Consider the following 19489-nt stretch of genomic DNA (forward strand, 5'->3'; position numbering starts at 1 on the left):
TAATACAATATTAATATATTAATAAATTAATAAAAATGGATAATTTAATGTACCAGCATCTCTCTAATTAGTTCAATCTTGGGTAAAAGCATACTAGACACCGACATTACATCAGAACACGGCAGTAGCTAATTGTTCTTAAAATAATCTACAAATTGTAAAGAACTTCAAAATGCAGTCAATCAATGCAGATTGTAGACAGTAAATAATGCAGTCCATGGGATAAAGTTCTTAATTAAACTCGATAGAAGAAAATGAAGAACATGTACTCATTGAATGGTAATATGATGATGTGGTAGTATAATAAATTTTCCTCCTAAAATACATAGAAATTCTAGGTTCTATTATAATAAATATTCTTTCAATTAGTCATTTTATACAGAGAAAGAAGCATTGCAAAAAAAATAAACTTTCTTCTTCAAGGCCAAAATGCAATATCTAATTAGTGTGCCAACTTCTACTGATTAATATGCAACCATTCAAAAATGAATAGATAAAATCAAGAAGCCTATTTGCTTTTTCTTTTTCTTTTTTTTTTTCCTTGGGAAAATATAAGTCATCAATCACAAAGCACAAGATGCAAACAACATCATTCCATTACAAAACACATCAATATCCTTCAAAAAAATCAGCAGATTGTGTAGAGCTAAAAAATGCAGTCAATGCAAATTATATTACTGACTACTGAGGGAGGAGAAAGAAACTGAGCATAAACACGAATTGTGCGCTATGAGAATTTGAGAAATTCTGGAACATCATTGTTATTAAAAACATACGATTAAGGTTATTAGTAATGATCACACCGGCACACATATATACATCACTCAACGTACTTATCATCAATAATTTTAAACACAACAATTAAACCGTTGAACCTCTGTTCTGAACAACGCTGCAGTAATAATTTCACTGTCTCTGCAGCTTGGCTGAGCCTCTCCGAAGAAAGCTGAAATATTTGGGGAAAAAGAAGAGAAAATAGAGGAAAAATTGTTAGATATTTCGGCGCGAGTTAAAATATTAACAAAGATTGAAATTTCAGAAGCTCTCCTTTTATGTGAATAAGGTTCCATATGAAGATAACTGGGTAATTAAGAAAATATCTCATTATAATTTCCTTTTTCAAAAATCCTGAACCGTTTGGATTTTGAAACATGTATAACCCCAAGAACGGTTTTGTTTCCAAATAATATGTTTGAGTTTGTATTAACAAACTAATCATATATTAGAAATTATTTAGTACAAATTTGAACTAACTAACTAAACATTCAATGAGTTTTTGTTTGGTAAACATAACAGAACAGTAAACTATAAACGTTATAGCTGAATGAGAAATTAAAAATTACAAAGCAATCCATACCTAATTATCACTTGATTTAATCAACTCGTCATCAAGCATAATCCGAGGGATACGTGCAATCTTGGACCAATCTTCACCTGTTAGTGGTTTGCATCTTTCACAGAGCGCAGGGCATTCTTTAATGGACAATGTTTTCAAAGTAGTGAGGTGATGCATATCCTCCGGCAACGATGACAATTTTCGACAAGCAGAAATGAGAAGAGTTTCAAGAGCTTCGAGATCTTTCAGAGACCCTTGTAGTGCCATGAAGTTGGGACAATCCTCAATACCCAAGAACTGCAAAGTTTTAGTAGAACCTTGAAGAAGCCATTGAGGCAAATCCAATAACTGTTTTAGTCCCGAAACGAAAAGCTTCTGGAGGTGAGTCCTTGTATTATCACGATCATGATGACTTCCTTCCCCTTCCATTTCTATGTTCAGATTAAGATTAAGGTTTTCACAGTCAATCAAAATCAGAGTCTCTAATGAGCTGAGGCACTTCACTGCTGATGGCAATGAGATTAGACTAGGACAATCAACTAAAATTAATGATCGAAGGCCACTTAGTTGACCTATATGCTCGAACAAATATTCTAAATTCCAGCAATGAGAAATTATCAAACTGCGAAGAGAACTCAAGCACGCTATTCCACTCTCTTGCAAAGACTTCTGTTTTGTGGTTACCACAAACATTCTAAGACTAACAAGGTACCTTATATCCTTAGGCAACTCTTCTAACTTCAAACATCCGCGAAGTATAAGTGTTTGTAAACTCTGTAGCTCACAAATGGAGTTTGGAAGTTTCTTGATTTGACAATATCTTGATAGATCAAGATATCTCATGTGCTTCAAATTACCTATCTCTCTTGGCAAAACCTCAATAGTCGAGTCATCTAAATCTAACACTCTCAGGAACTGCGACTTTGAGATGCATGACGTGAAAAATGATTCGCTTGTATTCTCATCATTAATTGAAAACAAAATGGTTCTTACACGACGTAAATCAGATAAAAGGCTTGAAAAATCATTTCTTGATGCACTAGCACTAACAAATGACAAATGACGGACTCTTTTGGGAATAGATTGACAATCAGAGTTCAGCATTAGGAATTCACCTTTGGCCACTAGCAGTGCAAGATCATGGATGAGGTTGTGCATTTTAAAAGTGAATAACTCAAATCCTTCAAGCATCTGATCATTAGTAAAATCTTTTGTGAAGCCAGAAAGTAGTTATATTCTGTTAACATGAATGAGGTGGCATGCTGAGCTGGCATGAGTTCTTTTGGCTGTTAAAACTGTTAGTTAAGAATAACAATTGACGTTTCTCTTTCGTAGCTGAGGTGTTATAAAAGGGCAACAAAAGGATATTCTTCAAAACGAACGTTTGAGAGATTCTTTGAGTAAGATATAGAGCTTATATGATGAGTTAATATCTCTGTAATCTCATAACCTGTTGTCATCCATTTTCATTCTAATAAAAGCTTAGAGCAGTACTATTTTATCTGTGGATGTAGGCTTTTTGTGGCTGAACCACGTTACATCTTCTTGCCATTATCTTTCTTATTCTTGGTGATTGTGGTTTCATAGATTGATCTTAAGGTTAGATTCTTTTATTGATTGCATGCTTTGATCTCTTGAAAAGAAGCTTGAAGCATTCGGCAAGGTCCTAACAAATTGGTATCAGAGCCAGAAGGACACTCTGTTCTTGATCTGGCATAATGGGTAGCACAAGATTCGATCTTGAAAAATTTAATGGTGAGAATGACTTCTACCTGTGGAGTCTTAAGATGAGAGCCATTCTGATTCAGCAGGGCTTGGATAGTGCCCTCGATGATGATGAAGAATCAAAGTCCAAAAGGGAAAATGAAGGAGGATCTTCAAGTTTTGGTGGAGACTCAAGAACAATAACAACAAAGCTCACAGCACTATCATTCTACACTTGTCTGATGAAGTGCTGAGAGAAGTAGCCAAAGAGAGGACAGCCTCTGGTTTATGGGCTAAACTGGAAGAACTCTTCTTGAAGAAATCTTTGGCTAAAAGATTATACATGAAGAGGAAGCTCTACACGTTTTCAATGAAGGAAGGGACAACCATGAAAGACCACCTTGATGAGTTCAATAAATTGATACTCGATCTTGAAAACGTTAATGTCATGCTTGAAGATGAAGATAGAGCTCTTATTTTGTTGAGCTCTTTGCCTGACTCCTATGAACATTTCGTGGATACCTTGCTCTATGGAAGACATACTCTCACATTGAAGGATGTCAAGAATGCTCTTGAATCCAAAGACTTAAAGAAAAGATCAGATTTCAAGGATCAAGCTACAGGAGATGGATTAGTTGTCAAAGCAAAATCAGAAAAGAAAGTATACAAAGATAAGAAGAACAAAAATCAGAAAGAAAAAGATGACAGGAAAAAGAAGAAAAGAAAATGCTACTTCTGTCAAAGGGAAGGACATTACATCAAGAACTGTTTCGAGAAAAAGAAACTTGAAAAGCTGCAAAATGAGACAAATGGAAAAGCAGCAGTTGCATCTGAAGATGAAGAGGATGCTGAAGGTGCAGATGTCCTCATTGCTGTAGAAAGACAACCCACAGTAGAATGGATTCTTGATTCTGGATGTTCCTTTCACATGTGCCCAAATAAAGAATTCTTCAAGACCTTCGAGAGCATAGATGGTGGAAAAGTTTTGCTGGGAAACAACCTTGCTTGCAAAGTCACTAGAATGGGAACTATCAACATTCAAATGTTTGATGAAGAAACCAGGGAGCTTAAACAAGTAAGGTATGTCCCTGAACTAAAAAGAAACCTGATTTCTCTTGGGATGATGGATGAAATGGGGTGTAGCATTAAGGCTGAAAATGGGAAAATTGAGGTCCTAAATAAAGGTGAAGTCATAATGAAGGGTGTTAGAAGAAATGGTTTGTATGTGTTAGTTGGGTCAGTGCCTCAGCTTGGAGTAAATGCTAACATAAGTAGTGATAAAACCAAGCTCTGGCACATGAGACTTGGACATATGAGTCAGAAAGGTATGAAAGAGCTGGAGAAACAAGGTTTGTTTGGTCATGATTAGATTTCTCAGCTGGAATTCTGTGAAAAGTGTGTGTTTGGTAAAGCCACTAGACTTAAGTTTAACACAGGCAAGCATGAAACAAAACAGACCCTGGACTACATCCATTCTGACATTTGGGGACCCTTCCAAGTTTCATCTCATGGTGGAGCTAGATACTTCCTCACCTTCATAGATGACTTCTCAAGGAAGCTTTGGGTTTACATCTTGAAGCATAAGAGTGAAGCCCTAGATAAGTTCAAGGAATGGATAACACTAATGGAGAATCAAATAGGGAGGAAAGTAAAAAGACTCAGAACTGATAACGGGCTAGAATACTGCAGTAATGAATTTGATGAGTTCTGTAAAAGGCTGGGCATTGCAAGGCACAAGACAGTAAGGTATACTCCTCAATAAAATGGACTTGCTGAAAGGATAAATAGGACCTTGATTGAAAAGGTCGGATGCATGCTGTTAAGCTCAAATCTCTCCAAACATTTTTGGGCTGAAGCTGCTGTTACGGCTGCATATCTCATTAACAGAAGTCCATCATCAGCTCTGGAGTTCAAAACACCTCAGGAAGTCTAGTCTGGGAAGCCACCTGATCTCAGCAATCTAAAAGTCTTTGGTTGCCCTGCTTATGCACACATTAAACAGGGCAAACTGGAACCAAGGGCTGTGAAAGGTTATTTTATAGGGTACCCTGAGGGCATTAAAGGGTACAAAATATGGAGCATAAATGGGAAACCCACCAGGACCTTTATTAGCAGGGATGTTGTCTTTGATGAGGAAGCCCTGACACAGTCAAGGGTTGAAACTGAAATCACCAATACAAGCTCTGAAAAGAATGGAGTTATTGAGCTGGAGGTGGAGTCACTAAAAGAAGCAAAACAACATCCAAAGCAAACACATTCTGAACTGGAAGGATATCAGCTGGCAAAGGATAGAATAAGAAGAACCATTAAAATGCCTGAAAAATATGGAGTTGCGGATCTTATATCCTATGCTTTGGCAGTAGCTGAAACTGAAACAAGTGATGAACCAGCAACCTACAAGCAAGTTATGAGAACCAAGGATAAAAGAAAGTGGGTAGCTGTCATGGAAGAAGAAATGGCCTCACTTAGAAAGAATAAGACCTGGACTTTAGTAAAGAAACCAGTTGACCAGAAGCTAGTAGGCTGTAAATGGATATATAAGATAAAGGAAGGAGTCTCAGAAGCTGAACCAGCCAGGTACAAGGCAAGACTTGTAGCAAAGGGGTTCACCCAAAGAGAGGGAGTTGATTTTAATGAAGTATTCTCCCCTGTGGTCAAACATAACTCAATAAGAATCTTATTGTCAATAACAGCATACAATGACTTGGAGTTGGATCAAATGGACGTAAAGACTGCCTTTTTACATGGAGATCTCAGTGAGAAGATACTAATGGAAGAGCCAGAGGGTTTTGTTGAGGATGGATCAGAGGACATGGCCTGTTTACTAAATAAGAGTCTATATGGATTGAAGCAATCACCTAGGCAATGGTATTTGAAATTTGATGAGTTTATGATCACACATGGCTACAATAGAAGTAAATTTGATAGTTGTGTGTATTTTAAAACTCTACCATCTGGAAGCTTTATCTACCTTCTACTCTATGTGGATGACATGCTCCTGGCATGTAAACAAAGAGAAGAGCTGGAGTATCTTAAAGATGAATTGAGCTCTGAGTTTGAAATGAAGGACCTAGGTCCAGCCACCAAAATATTGGGAATGCACATAATCAGAGATAGGATTTCTAAAACTCTTTTCTTATTTCAGACAGGATATGTGGAGAAGATTCTCAGTAGATTTGGAATGAAAGAATCCAAACCAGTCTTAACTCCTTGGGTGCTCAGTTCAGACTCTCAAAATAGGAAGAGCCAGAAGAGAATGCAGAGGTAGAACACATGAAGAATATACCATACTCAAGTGTGGTTGGTTGTATTATGTATGCCATGGTCTGCACCAGACCTGATTTGGCCTATGGAATTGGAGTGCTGAGCAGATTTATGTCAAATCCTGGAAAACATCATTGGAATGCAGCTAAGTAGATGTTGAGGTATCTAAAGGGTACTGATGGTCATGATATAGTATATGGAAGGGTTGACAAGAGCTCAGATCAAGTTCAAGGATATGTTGATTCAGACTTTGCAGGTGATCTGGATAAAAGGAGGTCAATCACTGGATATGTTTACACTTTGTGTGGTGGAGCAGTCAACTGGAAGGCTTCTTTACAGTCAGTAGTTGCTTTGTCAACTACTGAGGCAGAATACATAGCACTCTCAGAAGCAGTGAAAGAAGCAATATGGTTAAAAGGGTTAGTTACAGAGTTAGGACTGGAGCAAGGATCAGTCAATATCAGCTGTGACAGCTCTAGTGCCATTCAGTTAAGCAAGAACCCAAAATACCACGAGAGGACAAAACATGTGGATATAAATTACATTTTATCAGAGATGAGATTGCACAAGAAGTAGTAAATGTAATCAAAATTGCTTCAGAGTGTAACCCTGCAGACATGCTTACGAAGCCTCTGCCATCAGTCAAGTTCAAAGAACATTTGAATTTGATTGGCATGGTTAGTCAGTAGATCAAGTTGTAGTAGATTGATTCAGTGACTGAAGGAAGCTTTAACAGAATAAAACTAGGTGGAGATTTGTGAAGCCAAAAAGTAGTTATATTCTGTTAACATGAATGAGGTGGCATGCTGAGCTGGCATGAGTTCTTTCGGCTGTTAAAACTGTTAGTTAAGAATAACAATTGACGTTTCTCTTTCGTAGCTGAGGTGTTATAAAAGGGCAACAAAAGGATATTCTTCAAAACGAACGTTTGAGAGATTCTTTGAGTAAGATATAGAGCTTATATGATGAGTTAATATCTCTGTAATCTCATAACCTGTTGTCATCCATTTTCATTCTAATAAAAGCTTAGAGCAGTACTATTTTATCTGTGGATGTAGGCTTTTTGTGGCTGAACCACGTTACATCTTCTTGCCATTATCTTTCTTATTCTTGGTGATTGTGGTTTCATAGATTGATCTTAAGGTTAGATTCTTTTATTGATTGCATGCTTTGATTCTCTTGCAAAGAAGCTTGAAGCATTCGGCAAGGTCCTAACATCTTTGAAGAAAGATCTTGACAGTAATTCCTTCAAGTATCGCATACCAATATTTTCTGGTTCTTCATTCTCATTGGGGGATTGAAGAAGACCATGTGCCATCCAAAATTGAATCAAAAAAATACTTGTAAATTCCTAATCCTTGGGAAAGATAGAACAGTAAGCAAAACATTGTCTCAGGTGAGGCGATAATTGATCGTAGCTTAACCGCAGAGCTGGTAAAATGTCATTTGCCGTTTGCTTTAACTTCCATATGTCATTATCCCTCACATACTCCCAATAATGTTCATCTGTTGTGCCATATAATAGACTTCCTAGTGTTCTCACTGCCAGAGGATTTCCTCTACATTTTTCCACAATTTTTTCCCCGATTTTTATGAGGTTTGGATGTTTCTTTTGCCTTTCTCCAAATGCATATTTCATAAACAAGGACAAGCAGTCCTTGTATGGCAGCTCTTGTAAGTTGTAATCAGTAATACCTCTTGTCGTGCCCATTATTGAAGGAACCTTGTTGCTACGTGTGGTTACCAGAATTTTGCTTCCCTTAGCACCTCCCCACAATAAACTTTTCAATTCATCCCATACTTTGGGATCTTCGTTCCATACATCATCCATAACAAGCAAGTATTTCTTACCATTCAAATGATCTCGCAATATTCGTTGCAATTGCTCTGTTTCCAAGTCACCTTGGTTTTGACCAGTTATCGACTTGATAATCTTTGTCATAATTTGTCTCTCACCAAAATCCTCAGAAACACATATCCAGATTTTCAACTCAAAATGCTCTTCTACCCTTTGATCATTGTACACTAATTTTGCAAGTGCAGTTTTGCCCAGACCTCCAATTCCCACAATAGGAATAACAAACACCGTTTCACTTTCGCCATCGCTTGTTTGCATCAGTAGTTCAATAATCTTTTCTCTATCTTCATCTCTTCCGATAATATCTGATGGACGTACAAACGAGTGAGAAGGTTCCCTCTTTTGCACAGCTTGCCCTTTACGATCATCAAGTCCTAGAGTGAGATTAAACTTATGTATCATGTTTGCAATCTCATTAAACCTCTCTCTGATTTTCTTGATTTGATGACCCATTCTACATCGAAAAGCTATCGGATTTGAGCTCCCAAAAAAGTTACGCAAATTCCTTCCAATGCTTCTTTGCTTCATGACCTACCTTCGTAGAGCTTGCACCTCGAAGTCATCCAGCAAATCTTCTGCATCATAACAGGCATCCTTAAGCTTTTCCAGCCAATCTCTTAACTGGTGATTATGGACTTGCTTTTCCTCGGCATCCAAAACCACACATTTGACAACGGTTAGGGTTTCCTTTAGCTTTTCTGCGTCATTTTTGACACAATAGAACAATAAAAGTTCTTCGAAAGCACGAGACCCTAATTTTTCCATAAGTTTTTCAAGCGCCAAAAATGATTCCACCATTGTTCCTGAAATTGAAGAAACAGAGTCATGGAATATTATTTGAATGTATTTTTTTTCCATTTATATTATTCTTGTTGCTGTTGAATAAATTCAACCAAAATTTTAAAATACAAGGTGGTGGTAAATGGACCAACGAATCCCTAGTGGGAACTCAACAACTCCTCGTCCAATAATATATAATTAGGTAGAGGTAGACATTTCCTTCACTCATGTGGACGGAGTAAGAAAAATTCTTGAGGGCTAGCTCCTAGAATAATATTGTTCCTTTTACATTCGCATCTTATCAAGTGTATGTTTCAACTAATTATGATTATGTTCATACACATGTGGCAAATATTGAATAAATACCAAAAACCTTCTCGTGGAATAAATATCTTTGAATTATTAGTGAGGTTTAGAAATCTGTTGATAGACTTAATTTGTCAGTAGCTAAATTAATTTCTAATTATAATAGTGCATATGAGTTCTGAAAAAAGTGGTAATAGTGAATGTGTCAATATAGCTGAACGTCAATTTTAAAGAAGTTGAAGGACCATTGACATTAATGCAGTAAAATAAATTTTCGGGGACTAAATTATATAATGACGAGATGTGAAAACTAAAATTTTATGGGTTAATGAATTTATAAAGGTTAGTCCTAATAAATTTAATACGACTAATTTAAATACTAATAAAACCACCCATATGAGTTACTGTAGGATTTTATTTTTTAAAATTAAAGTGTGCACTTTTATATTTCTCAAAGTGAAAGTTTAAATTTAATAGATTTATGATGAGTTTACTATTTATATAAATATAACAAGATATTTTAATAGACTTAACAGAAAGTAATTAATAACTAAAATAATTTTCTCTTTATTTTTTCAAAACTATTTTCTTGTGAACCCCACTTATCTTAAGGTTGATCTGCCTGTACATGATTGACGAATTCGAACTCTTGACACAAGAGTCTTATGTTTCATCCACTGTTTTTTTTTTGTTTTTTTAATTCTTCCGGAAATAAGTTAATTATATCATATGCTGTTAGTTGTCATTCAATCTACTAGTATGCATGTACATATTTGTTCTATCTAGAAATTGGCGATTATGACCCATCAATTGAAAAGTATTCAACTGGGCTAGTCCGTTATCAATGACTTACAAAAGACACTGGTGGCATTGTTAAAAGGGTTTGAGGATTCAAATATTAGAAATATTTGTGTAAGCCATGGTGTCTGCCAACCATTCATACTCTAGTAAATGGAGAGTTGTGTGTTCTATGATGAGATGACAAGTTTTTTTAAATATTAAATTTGATGAGTCTCATCGTAATAAGTTGATTTAACTATTTCTAGTCAGACGCTATTACTTCAAACGGAGGAGTTTATGCTTAAAACATATTTTGAACAATTTACATACCTTTATTTAATAAAATTTTAAAACATAATTTATTTTAAATTGTCATTTAATACTAAAATAGCATGAATTAAGCCTACTTTTCTTTCCTATCTTTACTCTTATAAGATTAAATATTCAACATCTCAAACTCAAATGTTATTAACAATGTAGGATGGTTGCTTAGGATGAGCTGGATACACATTGAAGGTTATAACTTGAACTACAGGTGTTCGTTTTGGGCATATAATGTAACTTATCGAAGTTTACGACAAGATGAATCAAAACTAGAACCACATATACAAGCACAATCTATGGAGGATATTATATAGATGGCCAGAGGTGCAACCTTGCAAGCCATTCAGGAAGTTTGCAACTTGAGAATGAAGGTGATAAAGGTAGCAATTAAAGGTCTTGGGCTTTCCATTGACGATATAAGTAGGAAGAGAGATCAACATCTTAGAGATAATAGCAAAGAAATACTTTAAGGAGTCAAGAGTGAAGAACAATCTCAAAATTCTAACCATGGGAAGATACCGCAAGAATATAATCACAAAATAATGCCTTAGGGCACCAATCGCAGTGTAATGCCTCAATATTTAGGTCTTGTAAGACGAATACCCGTGCATTCATGAGGCCGTAGGAAGCGCTTCGCAGGAAGACGAGTTTGTCGATTATGAAAGAAGGTGCGGAAAGAATTTAGATTATAAGATCAATGTAGATCCTCTAGATTTCTATGGTGGATGCATATTGAAGAATTTTTAGATTGGATAACATAAGTAGAGAATTTCTTCATGTATATGCAGATCGCTTAATAGAAGTGGGTTGGCATTCGCTTGGTAGCAACATATAGAGAATTGAATAAGAATTGCAAGAAAGCTAATGATCATATCGTGGGCTAAAATGCAGAGGATAATGGAAGAGTATTTCTTGCCAGCATAGTACAAATGCCAAAAATAATATAAATGAGTCGATATTTAGAACAATTGCAAAGTATATTCGCGGATTGGAATAAAAGCTTCAAGATGAGATCATAAAGCCACTCTAGAATATAGGCATGATGGTCGCAAGGGCAAAGAAATAAGAAGAATGAAAACAGATTGCTGTTTTTGAAACTCAGCATCATTAAGTCCATGGTCTGCAGAATAAGTCGATTAATGGTGGGGTTGAGAACAAGCAAAAGTCATGGCTGGAAGTAGTCAATCACAACAACCACAACAGTAACAAACAAGGTAGCAGCTACCTAGACAGTAGTAGCCATCCTTGTTAGCCTAAAGGGCTGTACATAATGTAATTTTGATGATAACAAACATATGTATTGAGTGATTTAATAAATATTGTATTTCACATTTTCACTAGTTTTTTAAGGATAATATTTATGCAAGTGAATCAAGTGAAGTCAAGATTGAAGACACTCAACGGACAACGGCGACATCAAGAATAGTCTAGAGCTCAACGAACAAATTAGTGCGATAAATTCTTGTAAAGCCGGTATGATTTAATTGATGCATGATTTAGCATTTGAGAAGCTCAAGAAATTAATTTAATTAAATATTTTTCATAAACTAAAAGTCTTTGTTTTTATAAAGAAAAGTATTTTGTGAATTTAAGTAATTTGGACTTAAATGCTAAGATTTGAAATCTTTGATTTTAAATAAGTATTAAATTTCGGAGTTGGACGTATTTATAAATATTTTAAATGTTTGGGCCATACTATAATTTATGAATATTTTGGACTAAAGTGAAAGGTTTTGAGAACTTTGAAAAAATGGGTATTATGTTGAAAAGGACCTTTGTGCGAAACAATAAAATATTTGGGGCCATATCATAATTTTAGGAAGTTTGGGAAAGAAAATTATTTTTGAGAAGTTCTGAAATTGGACCTATTTGTAAATTTTTCTGACATTTTGGGCCATAGTATAATTATAGAAAGTTTTGGGCTAAATTGTAATTTCAATGAACAGTGTTACTGTAGCAATTTCAAAAATAACGGTAATATTACTGTTCCTGAGCGGCTAGCCGGATAAATCAAGTGGCTAACCGCTTGAGCGCTGGAATTTGCCTATAACGGCTAGTTTTTGGGCTTCCACTATAAAAACTCAACTCAAACTTCATTTTAAGGACCAATACACGCAAATATAAGATCATACAATATATATTGAGCTTCCAAAACGCAAATCATTATTGATTGAATCATCATTGAGCTATAATTTGTTATTCACTCTTAAAGAGAGTTTTATTGTTGTGAATTTCATTTCTCATCAATTTGTGAGTGTACAAGTGTGGGAAACACTTGGGGTGAAGAGATTGGGGATATAATCTCTTGTTGTAAAGGTTCATTGACACCTTGGAAGTCAATTGTAAACATTTGAAGCCTTGGGAGGCTTGGATAGTGAAATCCTCAAGCCGGGTGAGCTTGGAGGCGTGGACGTAGGCGGGGATAGCCGAACCACGTAAAAATCCTTGTGTTCGTTTTCTCTTCCCTTACTCTTTTAATATTGTACTTGATTGAATTTATTGTTTTTTATTTGATTAAGGCGGTAGATTAAATTGTTGTGCGAATTGTATTGCATAAAATTTAAAATTCCAATTCACCCCCCCTCTTGGGTTGCATAACTTGCATTTCAATCCTAACAGTAGCAGTACCAACAATAGTCTCAGAATGATCTATATGCAAAGCCTATGCTAAACAGGTGTTTGAGATATAGGGCACCAGGGCATCGATCAAATGAATGTCATAGTAAAGTTTTGAATTTGGTAAAAGCTAAAGCCAACAAGATAGAGACAAACACTATTAAGAATAGAGATGACAAAGAAACAGTAAGAGTTAAGTATAAATGAAGGAGAGATGTTGAATTATATTGTGCATAAGATTTTATTAGCAATGAAGCTTGATAAATATAACCAACGTAATAAGATTTTTAGGAACATGGCACCATTAGTGATAACCTGTGCGAAATGATAATCGATAGTGACAATAGTGAGAACATAGTTTAAAGGCACTGGTTGACATGATAGAACTTTTAACAGAAAAACATCTAGTACTTTACAACATAAGTTAGATAAAGAAAAAGACAGAAACACAAGTAATAGAGGTTTGTCGTGTTTTATTCTTTATTGGGAAGATTTATAAAAATGATGTGGTGTGACATGGTGGATGTAGATGCTTGTTATCTTTTACTTGGTAGACCTTGGCAGTTTAATGTTGATGTAATTCATAGAAGAAGGGATAATATATATGAATTTTAGTAAAATAGCAAAAAGGTTTGTTAAGGACCTTTAAAAGAACTAGAAGAAGAATTCTAAGGCTGAAGAGAAGAACTTTCTAGCCATTGTAAAGAGTCCTTTGGAGGATGATTGTGATAGTTGCCAGAAGTTGGAAAAAAGAGGAAGAATTTAAGGTAAAGGCTATTCATGACAAAGTACAACCTTTATTAACCGAGTTTACTAATATCACACCCTCTGAAATGTCAAATGGCTTATCGCCTTTATGAGATATATACCATTATATGGACCTAGTTTTTGGTACAAGTATACCTAACTTGCCTCACTATCATATGAGTCCTCACAAGCACGCAATCTTACAAGGACGGGTTAATAAGTTGTTGCAAAAAAGATTCATTTATGAAAGTATGAGTCTATATGTTGTACCAACTTTGTTGGTTCCATGGGAGCTGGCGCATGTATGTGAATAGCAAGCAGATCAACCAGATTACTATAAAGTATAGATTTTCTATTTCAGTGTTTTAAGATTTACTAGATTAGTTAGATGATGCCTGGATTTTCTCAAAGATAGATTTACGCAACATGTATTATCAGATAAGGATTAGGCTTGGAGATGAACAAAAAATAATGCTGAAAATAAAAGAAGGATTGTATAAGTAGTTCGTGATGCAATTCAAGTTATCGAATGCGCCAAGAATTTTCAAACATTTTTCCTGTAAATTTATTGTGATATATTTTAATAATATTTGATTTATTCTATTAATGTTAGGACACATATTTGAGAATCCTTATAGAGTTCTTGTGGTAGAATAAACTTTACATTAACCAGAACAAATGTAGCTTTCTTCAAATTAATGTGGAGTTTTTAGGATTCATAGTTGGTATAAAAGGACTTAGAGCTATTGAGTCGATGATACAAGCTATTATAGGATGGCCTATACCTAAAACCATGGGTAAAGTTAGGAGTTTTTATGGGCTGGTGATATCTTATAGGAGATTCATTCACATTTTTAACACCAAAGCTGCACCAATTACGGAGTGCTTGAAGAAAGAAAATTCAAATAAGGGGAAGAGCAAGAGGCGAGTTTTTTTTTTTTTTTATTAAAGGGGAAGTTGTATACTGCTCTTGTGGTGACCGTATCAAACTTTAACAAGTTATTTAAAGTTGAGTGTAATGCTTCTAGTAAGGGTATAAGGACTATCTTTTAGGGTTGGCAAAAGTCCAGGTCGGGTCCGGGTTTGGGGCTGCCCGAGACCGGCCCGCATGATACACATAGTTGTCCGGATCCGGACCATGCCTGGATTTTTCATATGTGAGCAGGGCGTAGCCCAGCACTATCTGGGCACGGGTTTTTTATTCAGGTTTCCTCTGCCCGCATAAATTGAATTAAAAGGGGAAAAATCTTGTAATAAATTGTTACAACATCTTAATTATTTCAACCTACTTTGTAAAATTTAAATAAATAAAATTCATTCATTTCATTCAATCTCTAACTAAATTCATTCATTTCATTCTCCATCAAAAACTTAAATTAAGTAGCATAATAATTACAATTGACAAATAAAATATCAATTATCAATATAATATATGAAAATTTCAAAATATCAAACAACTAAGAACAAACTAACAAGACGGTTGTTGCACAAACATGGATGTGATGTGGAGGTGTTGTGCACGGTGAGTTACAGGGAAGATCTAAGAAGTGGGAAAAGAGAGAGAAAAAAAAGGAAGAATAAGAATAAGAAATAATTTCTATTAATTTATTCTTGGATTGAGATTTAAGGTTTCTTTGTGTGTTTGAAGAGGAGGGGTGAGGGTTGTTGCTGCTGGGCGTTGGCTACTTAGCTTGGAGAGTTGAAGATGAGGGAGTTGACTTAGAGTGTTGAAGGTGTGGGAGCGGCGGCTTTGTGAGTGCAAGTTTATGAGAGATTTAGGGTTTGTAAATGTAATATGATATACATATACATATGATTCCTTGTTAGTGATGACAGAGTCTTTCAGCCCAGGACTTATTTCGTCTGAGGCCTGTTGTTTCTTTCATACTCATTGATCCATTGTGGTGGAAAAATGAGTTGATTTTGCCTATAAGTCCTGGGCTGAAAGACTCTGCCATCACCAGCAAGGAATCTAGTAATAGGTTTTCCAGAGCTGCTCATAGAGAACATATGGGTTTGGACTTTATAGGTCATGGAGTGGTGAATTGCCAAGGCAGATTCATCAGGTTTTATGGTTAATTCATTTACCTAGATTAATACCTTAATGGCATCTGTTAAAGGAGACGTTAACCACTGTCAAAAGTGTGGTTTTGGATGCTGAGGAAAAGCAAATCCATAATCACCGGTTAAGCGATTGGCTGGGAAAACTTAAGGATGCTTGTTATGATGCAGAAGATGTGTTGGATGAATTTGAGGTGGAAGATCTACGAAGGCAAGTCATGAAGCAAAGAAGCATCGGAAGAAAGTTTCGTAACTTTTTTGGATGCTCAAATCCGATAGCTTTTCGTTTTAGAATGGGTCATCAAATCAAGAAAATTCGAGAGAGGTTTGATGAGATTGCAAAATTGAGGGGTGAGTTTAATCTCATTGAACGACTTGACGATCATCGGCGAGTTGTGCACAAAGAAAGGGAATCCACTCACTCCTTTGTGCTTTCATCAGATATTATTGGAAGAGATAAAGATAGAGAAAAGATTATTGAACTATTGATGCAAGCAAGTTCTGGCGAAAGTGAAACTCTGTCTGTTATTCCTATTGTGGGAATTGGAGGTCTGGGCAAAACTGCTCTTGCACAGTTGGTGTTCAATGACCAAAGGGTAGAAGAGCATTTTGAGTTGAAAATCTGGATGCGTGTTTTTGAGGATTTTGGTGGGAGACAAATTATGAGAGAGATTATGGAGTCGATCATTGTACAAATTATGAGAAAGTGTGTGTTCCTAGGTGACTTGAATACACAACAATTGCAACGAATCTTGCGAGATCATTTGAATAGTAAGAGATACTTGCTTGTTATGGATGATGTATGGAACGAAGATCCTGAAGCATGGCGTAAATTAAAAAGCTTATTGTTGGGAGGTGCTAACGGAAGCAAAATTTTGGTAACCACACGTAGCAGGAAGGTTGCTTCAATCATGGGCACGAGGGGAGGTACTACTGGCTACAACTTACAAGGTCTACCATTCGAGGATTGCTTGTCTTTGTTTATGAAATGTGCATTTAAAGAAGAGCGAGATAAACATCCAAACCTCATAAAAATCGGGGAAGAAATTGTGAAGAAATGTGGGGGAATTCCTCTGGCAGTCAGAGCACTAGGAAGTCTATTATGTGGCAAAACAGATAAACGTAATTGGGAATATGTGAGGGATATTGAGATATGGCAGTTAGAGCAAATGGACACTGGCATTTTACGTGCTCTGAGGTTAAGCTACGATCAATTGCCACCTCACCTGAAACAATGTGTTGCTTATTGTTCAATCTTTCCGAAGGGTTATCAATTTTATGGTGATTCTTTGGTTCAATTTTGGATGGCTCATGGTCTTCTCCAATCGCATAATAAGAAAGAAGAGTTAGATGATATTGGTATGCGATACTTGAAGGAATTACTATCAAGATTTTTCTTCCAAGATTTGAGTTTTGGGATGTTAGGAATGGAGACGTTCTCTTTCAAAATGCACGACCTTATGCATGATCTTGCCCTGCTAGTGGCTAAAGATGAATTCCTAGTAGTGAACTCTGATTGTCAATTTATTCCCAAAAAAGTCCGCCATTTGTCATTTGTTGCTGCTAATGCGTCAAGAAATGACTTTTCAAGCCTTTTATCTGATCTAGGTCGTGTTAGAACCATTTTCTTTTCAACTGATGATGATGAGAAGACAAGCCAATCATTTATTGAATCATGCATCTCAAAGTCGCAGTTCCTAAGAGTGCTAGATTTAAGTGGCTCTGCTATTGAGGTTTGTCCAAGAGAGATGGGTAATTTGAAGCACACGAGATATCTTGATCTGTCGAAAAATTATAAAATCAAGAAACTTCCAAAATCCATTTGCGAGCTACAGAGTTTACAAACACTGAATCTTGCTGGATGTTTGGAGCTAGAAGAGTTGCCTAAAGACATAAGGTACCTTGTCAATCTCAGATTGTTAGCGCTAACCACAAAACAGAAGTCTTTGCAAGAGAGTGGAATAAGGAGCTTGGGTTCTCTTCGTTGTTTGTCAATTTCTAGTTGCTGGAATTTAGAACATTTGTTCGAGGAGATAGATCAATTAAGTGTCCTTCGAACATTATCAATTGAAAGTTGTCCTCGTCTAATCTCATTGCCACCTGCTATCAAATATCTTAGCTCATTAGAGAATCTGTATTTGGCTAGCTGTGAAAGCCTTGATCTTAATTTGAACATGGAAATGGAAGGTGAAGGAAGTCATCATGATCGCAAAAACACAAGGCCTCACATTCGGCGGGTTTTCATCAAGGAAATAACACAGTTATTAGAACTGCCACAATGGCTTCTCCAAGGTTCTACTGATACTTTACAGAACTTGTTAATTCTTGGTTGTCCCAACTTCATGGCACTACTAGAGTCACTGAGAAATTTCGAAGCACTTGAGGTTCTTGTCATCGGGAATTGTCCAAAATTGTCATCGCTGCCAGAGGATATGCATCACCTCACTACTCTGAAATCATTGGCCATTGCAGGATGTCCTGCACTGAGTGAACGATGCAAACCGCCAACAGGTGAAGATTGGCCCAAGATTGCACATATCCCTGAGATTTTACTTGAAGGCGAGATGATTAAATCAAGTGATTATTAGGTATGGATTTTTTTTTCAATAAGCATACCACTCTGTTATATTTCCTCTTTTCATGCAGCTTTCTAATTTTTAATTTCTCATACGGCTACACCGTTTATAGTTTAATGTTTTGTTATGTTTACCAAACGAAAACTTGACTTTGAACGTTAGTTAGTTCAATCAAATTTGTACTAATTTATTTTCTTCTAATACATAACTAGTTTGTCAGTACAAAACACAAAAATAATATTTTGGAAACCGCACTGTTCTAGGGGTCAGATCTGTTTCTAAATTCAAACAGTTCAGGATTTTTAAAAATGGAACTTATAATGAGATTTTTTTTTAATTATATAGTTATCTTCATATGGAATTTCAATCTTTGTTAATACTTTAACTTGCGCGGAAACATCTGACTATTCTTCCTCTTATCCTTTTTTTTCCCCAAATATTGCAGCTTTCTTGGGAGAGGTTCAACCAAACTGCAGGGACAGTGAAAATATTACTCTAACGTGTTTCAGAACAGAGCTTCAAAGGTTTTAATGTTGTGTTTTAAAGTTACAAGTATTATATATTCGTTACGTGTGGTTATGTAATTTGCTGATAAATAAGTACATTGAGTGAGGTATATGTGTGTGCCTGTGTGGTCATTACTGAATTTCTCAGTAATATAATTTGCATTGACTGCAGATTTGTGAAGAACATTGATGTGTTGTGTAATGGGAACGGTGGTGTCTGTATTTTGTGCTCTGTGATTGACGACTTACATTTGCCCAGGAAGAAATGAAAACAAATCGGCTTCTTGAAATTAACCATTTATTCTTTCGAATGGTAACCTTTTTGTGACATGATTCGCATATTAATCAAAAGCAGTTGGCAAACTAATTAGATATTGCATCGTGATTCGTGGCCTTGAAGTGAAATGAGTGAGCATGTTTGTGGAGGTTTTTGTTTTTGTTTTTTTTTCCTCCATATGAAATGACTAATTCGAAAGAATATGTATTGTAATAGAACCTAGAACTTCTATGTATTTTAGGATGAAAATTCTGTACAATAGAAAATATTAAAACGAAAATTAAAGTTGATGTGAGAAAATTAAAGAAGCTTGCAACTGCAATCTAGCTCGACCTACTATATATATATATATAT

At 35.8% G+C, this 19489-nt stretch overlaps 3 protein-coding genes across 3 annotated transcripts; 1 reads left to right on the plus strand and 2 right to left on the minus strand.

Moving 5' to 3' along the window:
• Nucleotides 1-1357: 1357 nt before the first annotated feature.
• LOC127899805 (putative disease resistance protein RGA1) lies at nucleotides 1358-2494 on the minus strand. Its single transcript, XM_052433931.1, has one exon. The coding sequence runs from the start codon at nucleotides 2492-2494 to the stop codon at nucleotides 1358-1360; it is 1137 nt and encodes a 378-aa protein (XP_052289891.1).
• Nucleotides 2495-7655: 5161 nt separating this feature from the next.
• Nucleotides 7656-8960, minus strand: LOC127899806 (disease resistance protein RGA2-like). Its single transcript, XM_052433932.1, has 2 exons — nucleotides 8698-8960; nucleotides 7656-8616 (listed from the first exon to the last, which is right to left on the minus strand). The coding sequence occupies exons 1-2, from the start codon at nucleotides 8958-8960 to the stop codon at nucleotides 7656-7658; spliced, it is 1224 nt and encodes a 407-aa protein (XP_052289892.1).
• A 7424-nt stretch (nucleotides 8961-16384) lies between these two features.
• On the plus strand, nucleotides 16385-19090 carry LOC127899639 (disease resistance protein RGA2-like). The gene is made up of 2 exons (XM_052433097.1): nucleotides 16385-18364; nucleotides 18798-19090. Exon 1 carries the CDS (start codon nucleotides 16403-16405, stop codon nucleotides 18362-18364), a length of 1962 nt encoding a protein of 653 aa, XP_052289057.1. The 5' UTR covers nucleotides 16385-16402; the 3' UTR covers nucleotides 18798-19090.
• Nucleotides 19091-19489: the final 399 nt, after the last annotated feature.

Source organism: Citrus sinensis, chromosome 9 (genome assembly GCF_022201045.2).
Source record: "Citrus sinensis cultivar Valencia sweet orange chromosome 9, DVS_A1.0, whole genome shotgun sequence".
Lineage (NCBI taxonomy): Eukaryota > Viridiplantae > Streptophyta > Magnoliopsida > Sapindales > Rutaceae > Citrus > Citrus sinensis.

What these genes read in the sequence shown, in the direction of transcription:
- LOC127899806 (XM_052433932.1), bottom strand. Translation starts at nt 8,960, where the DNA reads ATGGTGGAATCATTTTTGGCGCTTGAAAAACTTATGGAAAAATTAGGG. An exon ending in GAGGTGCAAGCTCTACGAAG is followed by an intron (nt 8,617 to 8,697) that starts GTAGGTCATGAA and finishes TTTTCGATGTAG; the next exon opens with AATGGGTCATCAAATCAAGA.
- LOC127899639 (XM_052433097.1), top strand. Translation starts at nt 16,403, where the DNA reads ATGCGTGTTTTTGAGGATTTTGGTGGGAGACAAATTATGAGAGAGATT.
- LOC127899805 (XM_052433931.1), bottom strand. Translation starts at nt 2,494, where the DNA reads ATGCACAACCTCATCCATGATCTTGCACTGCTAGTGGCCAAAGGTGAA.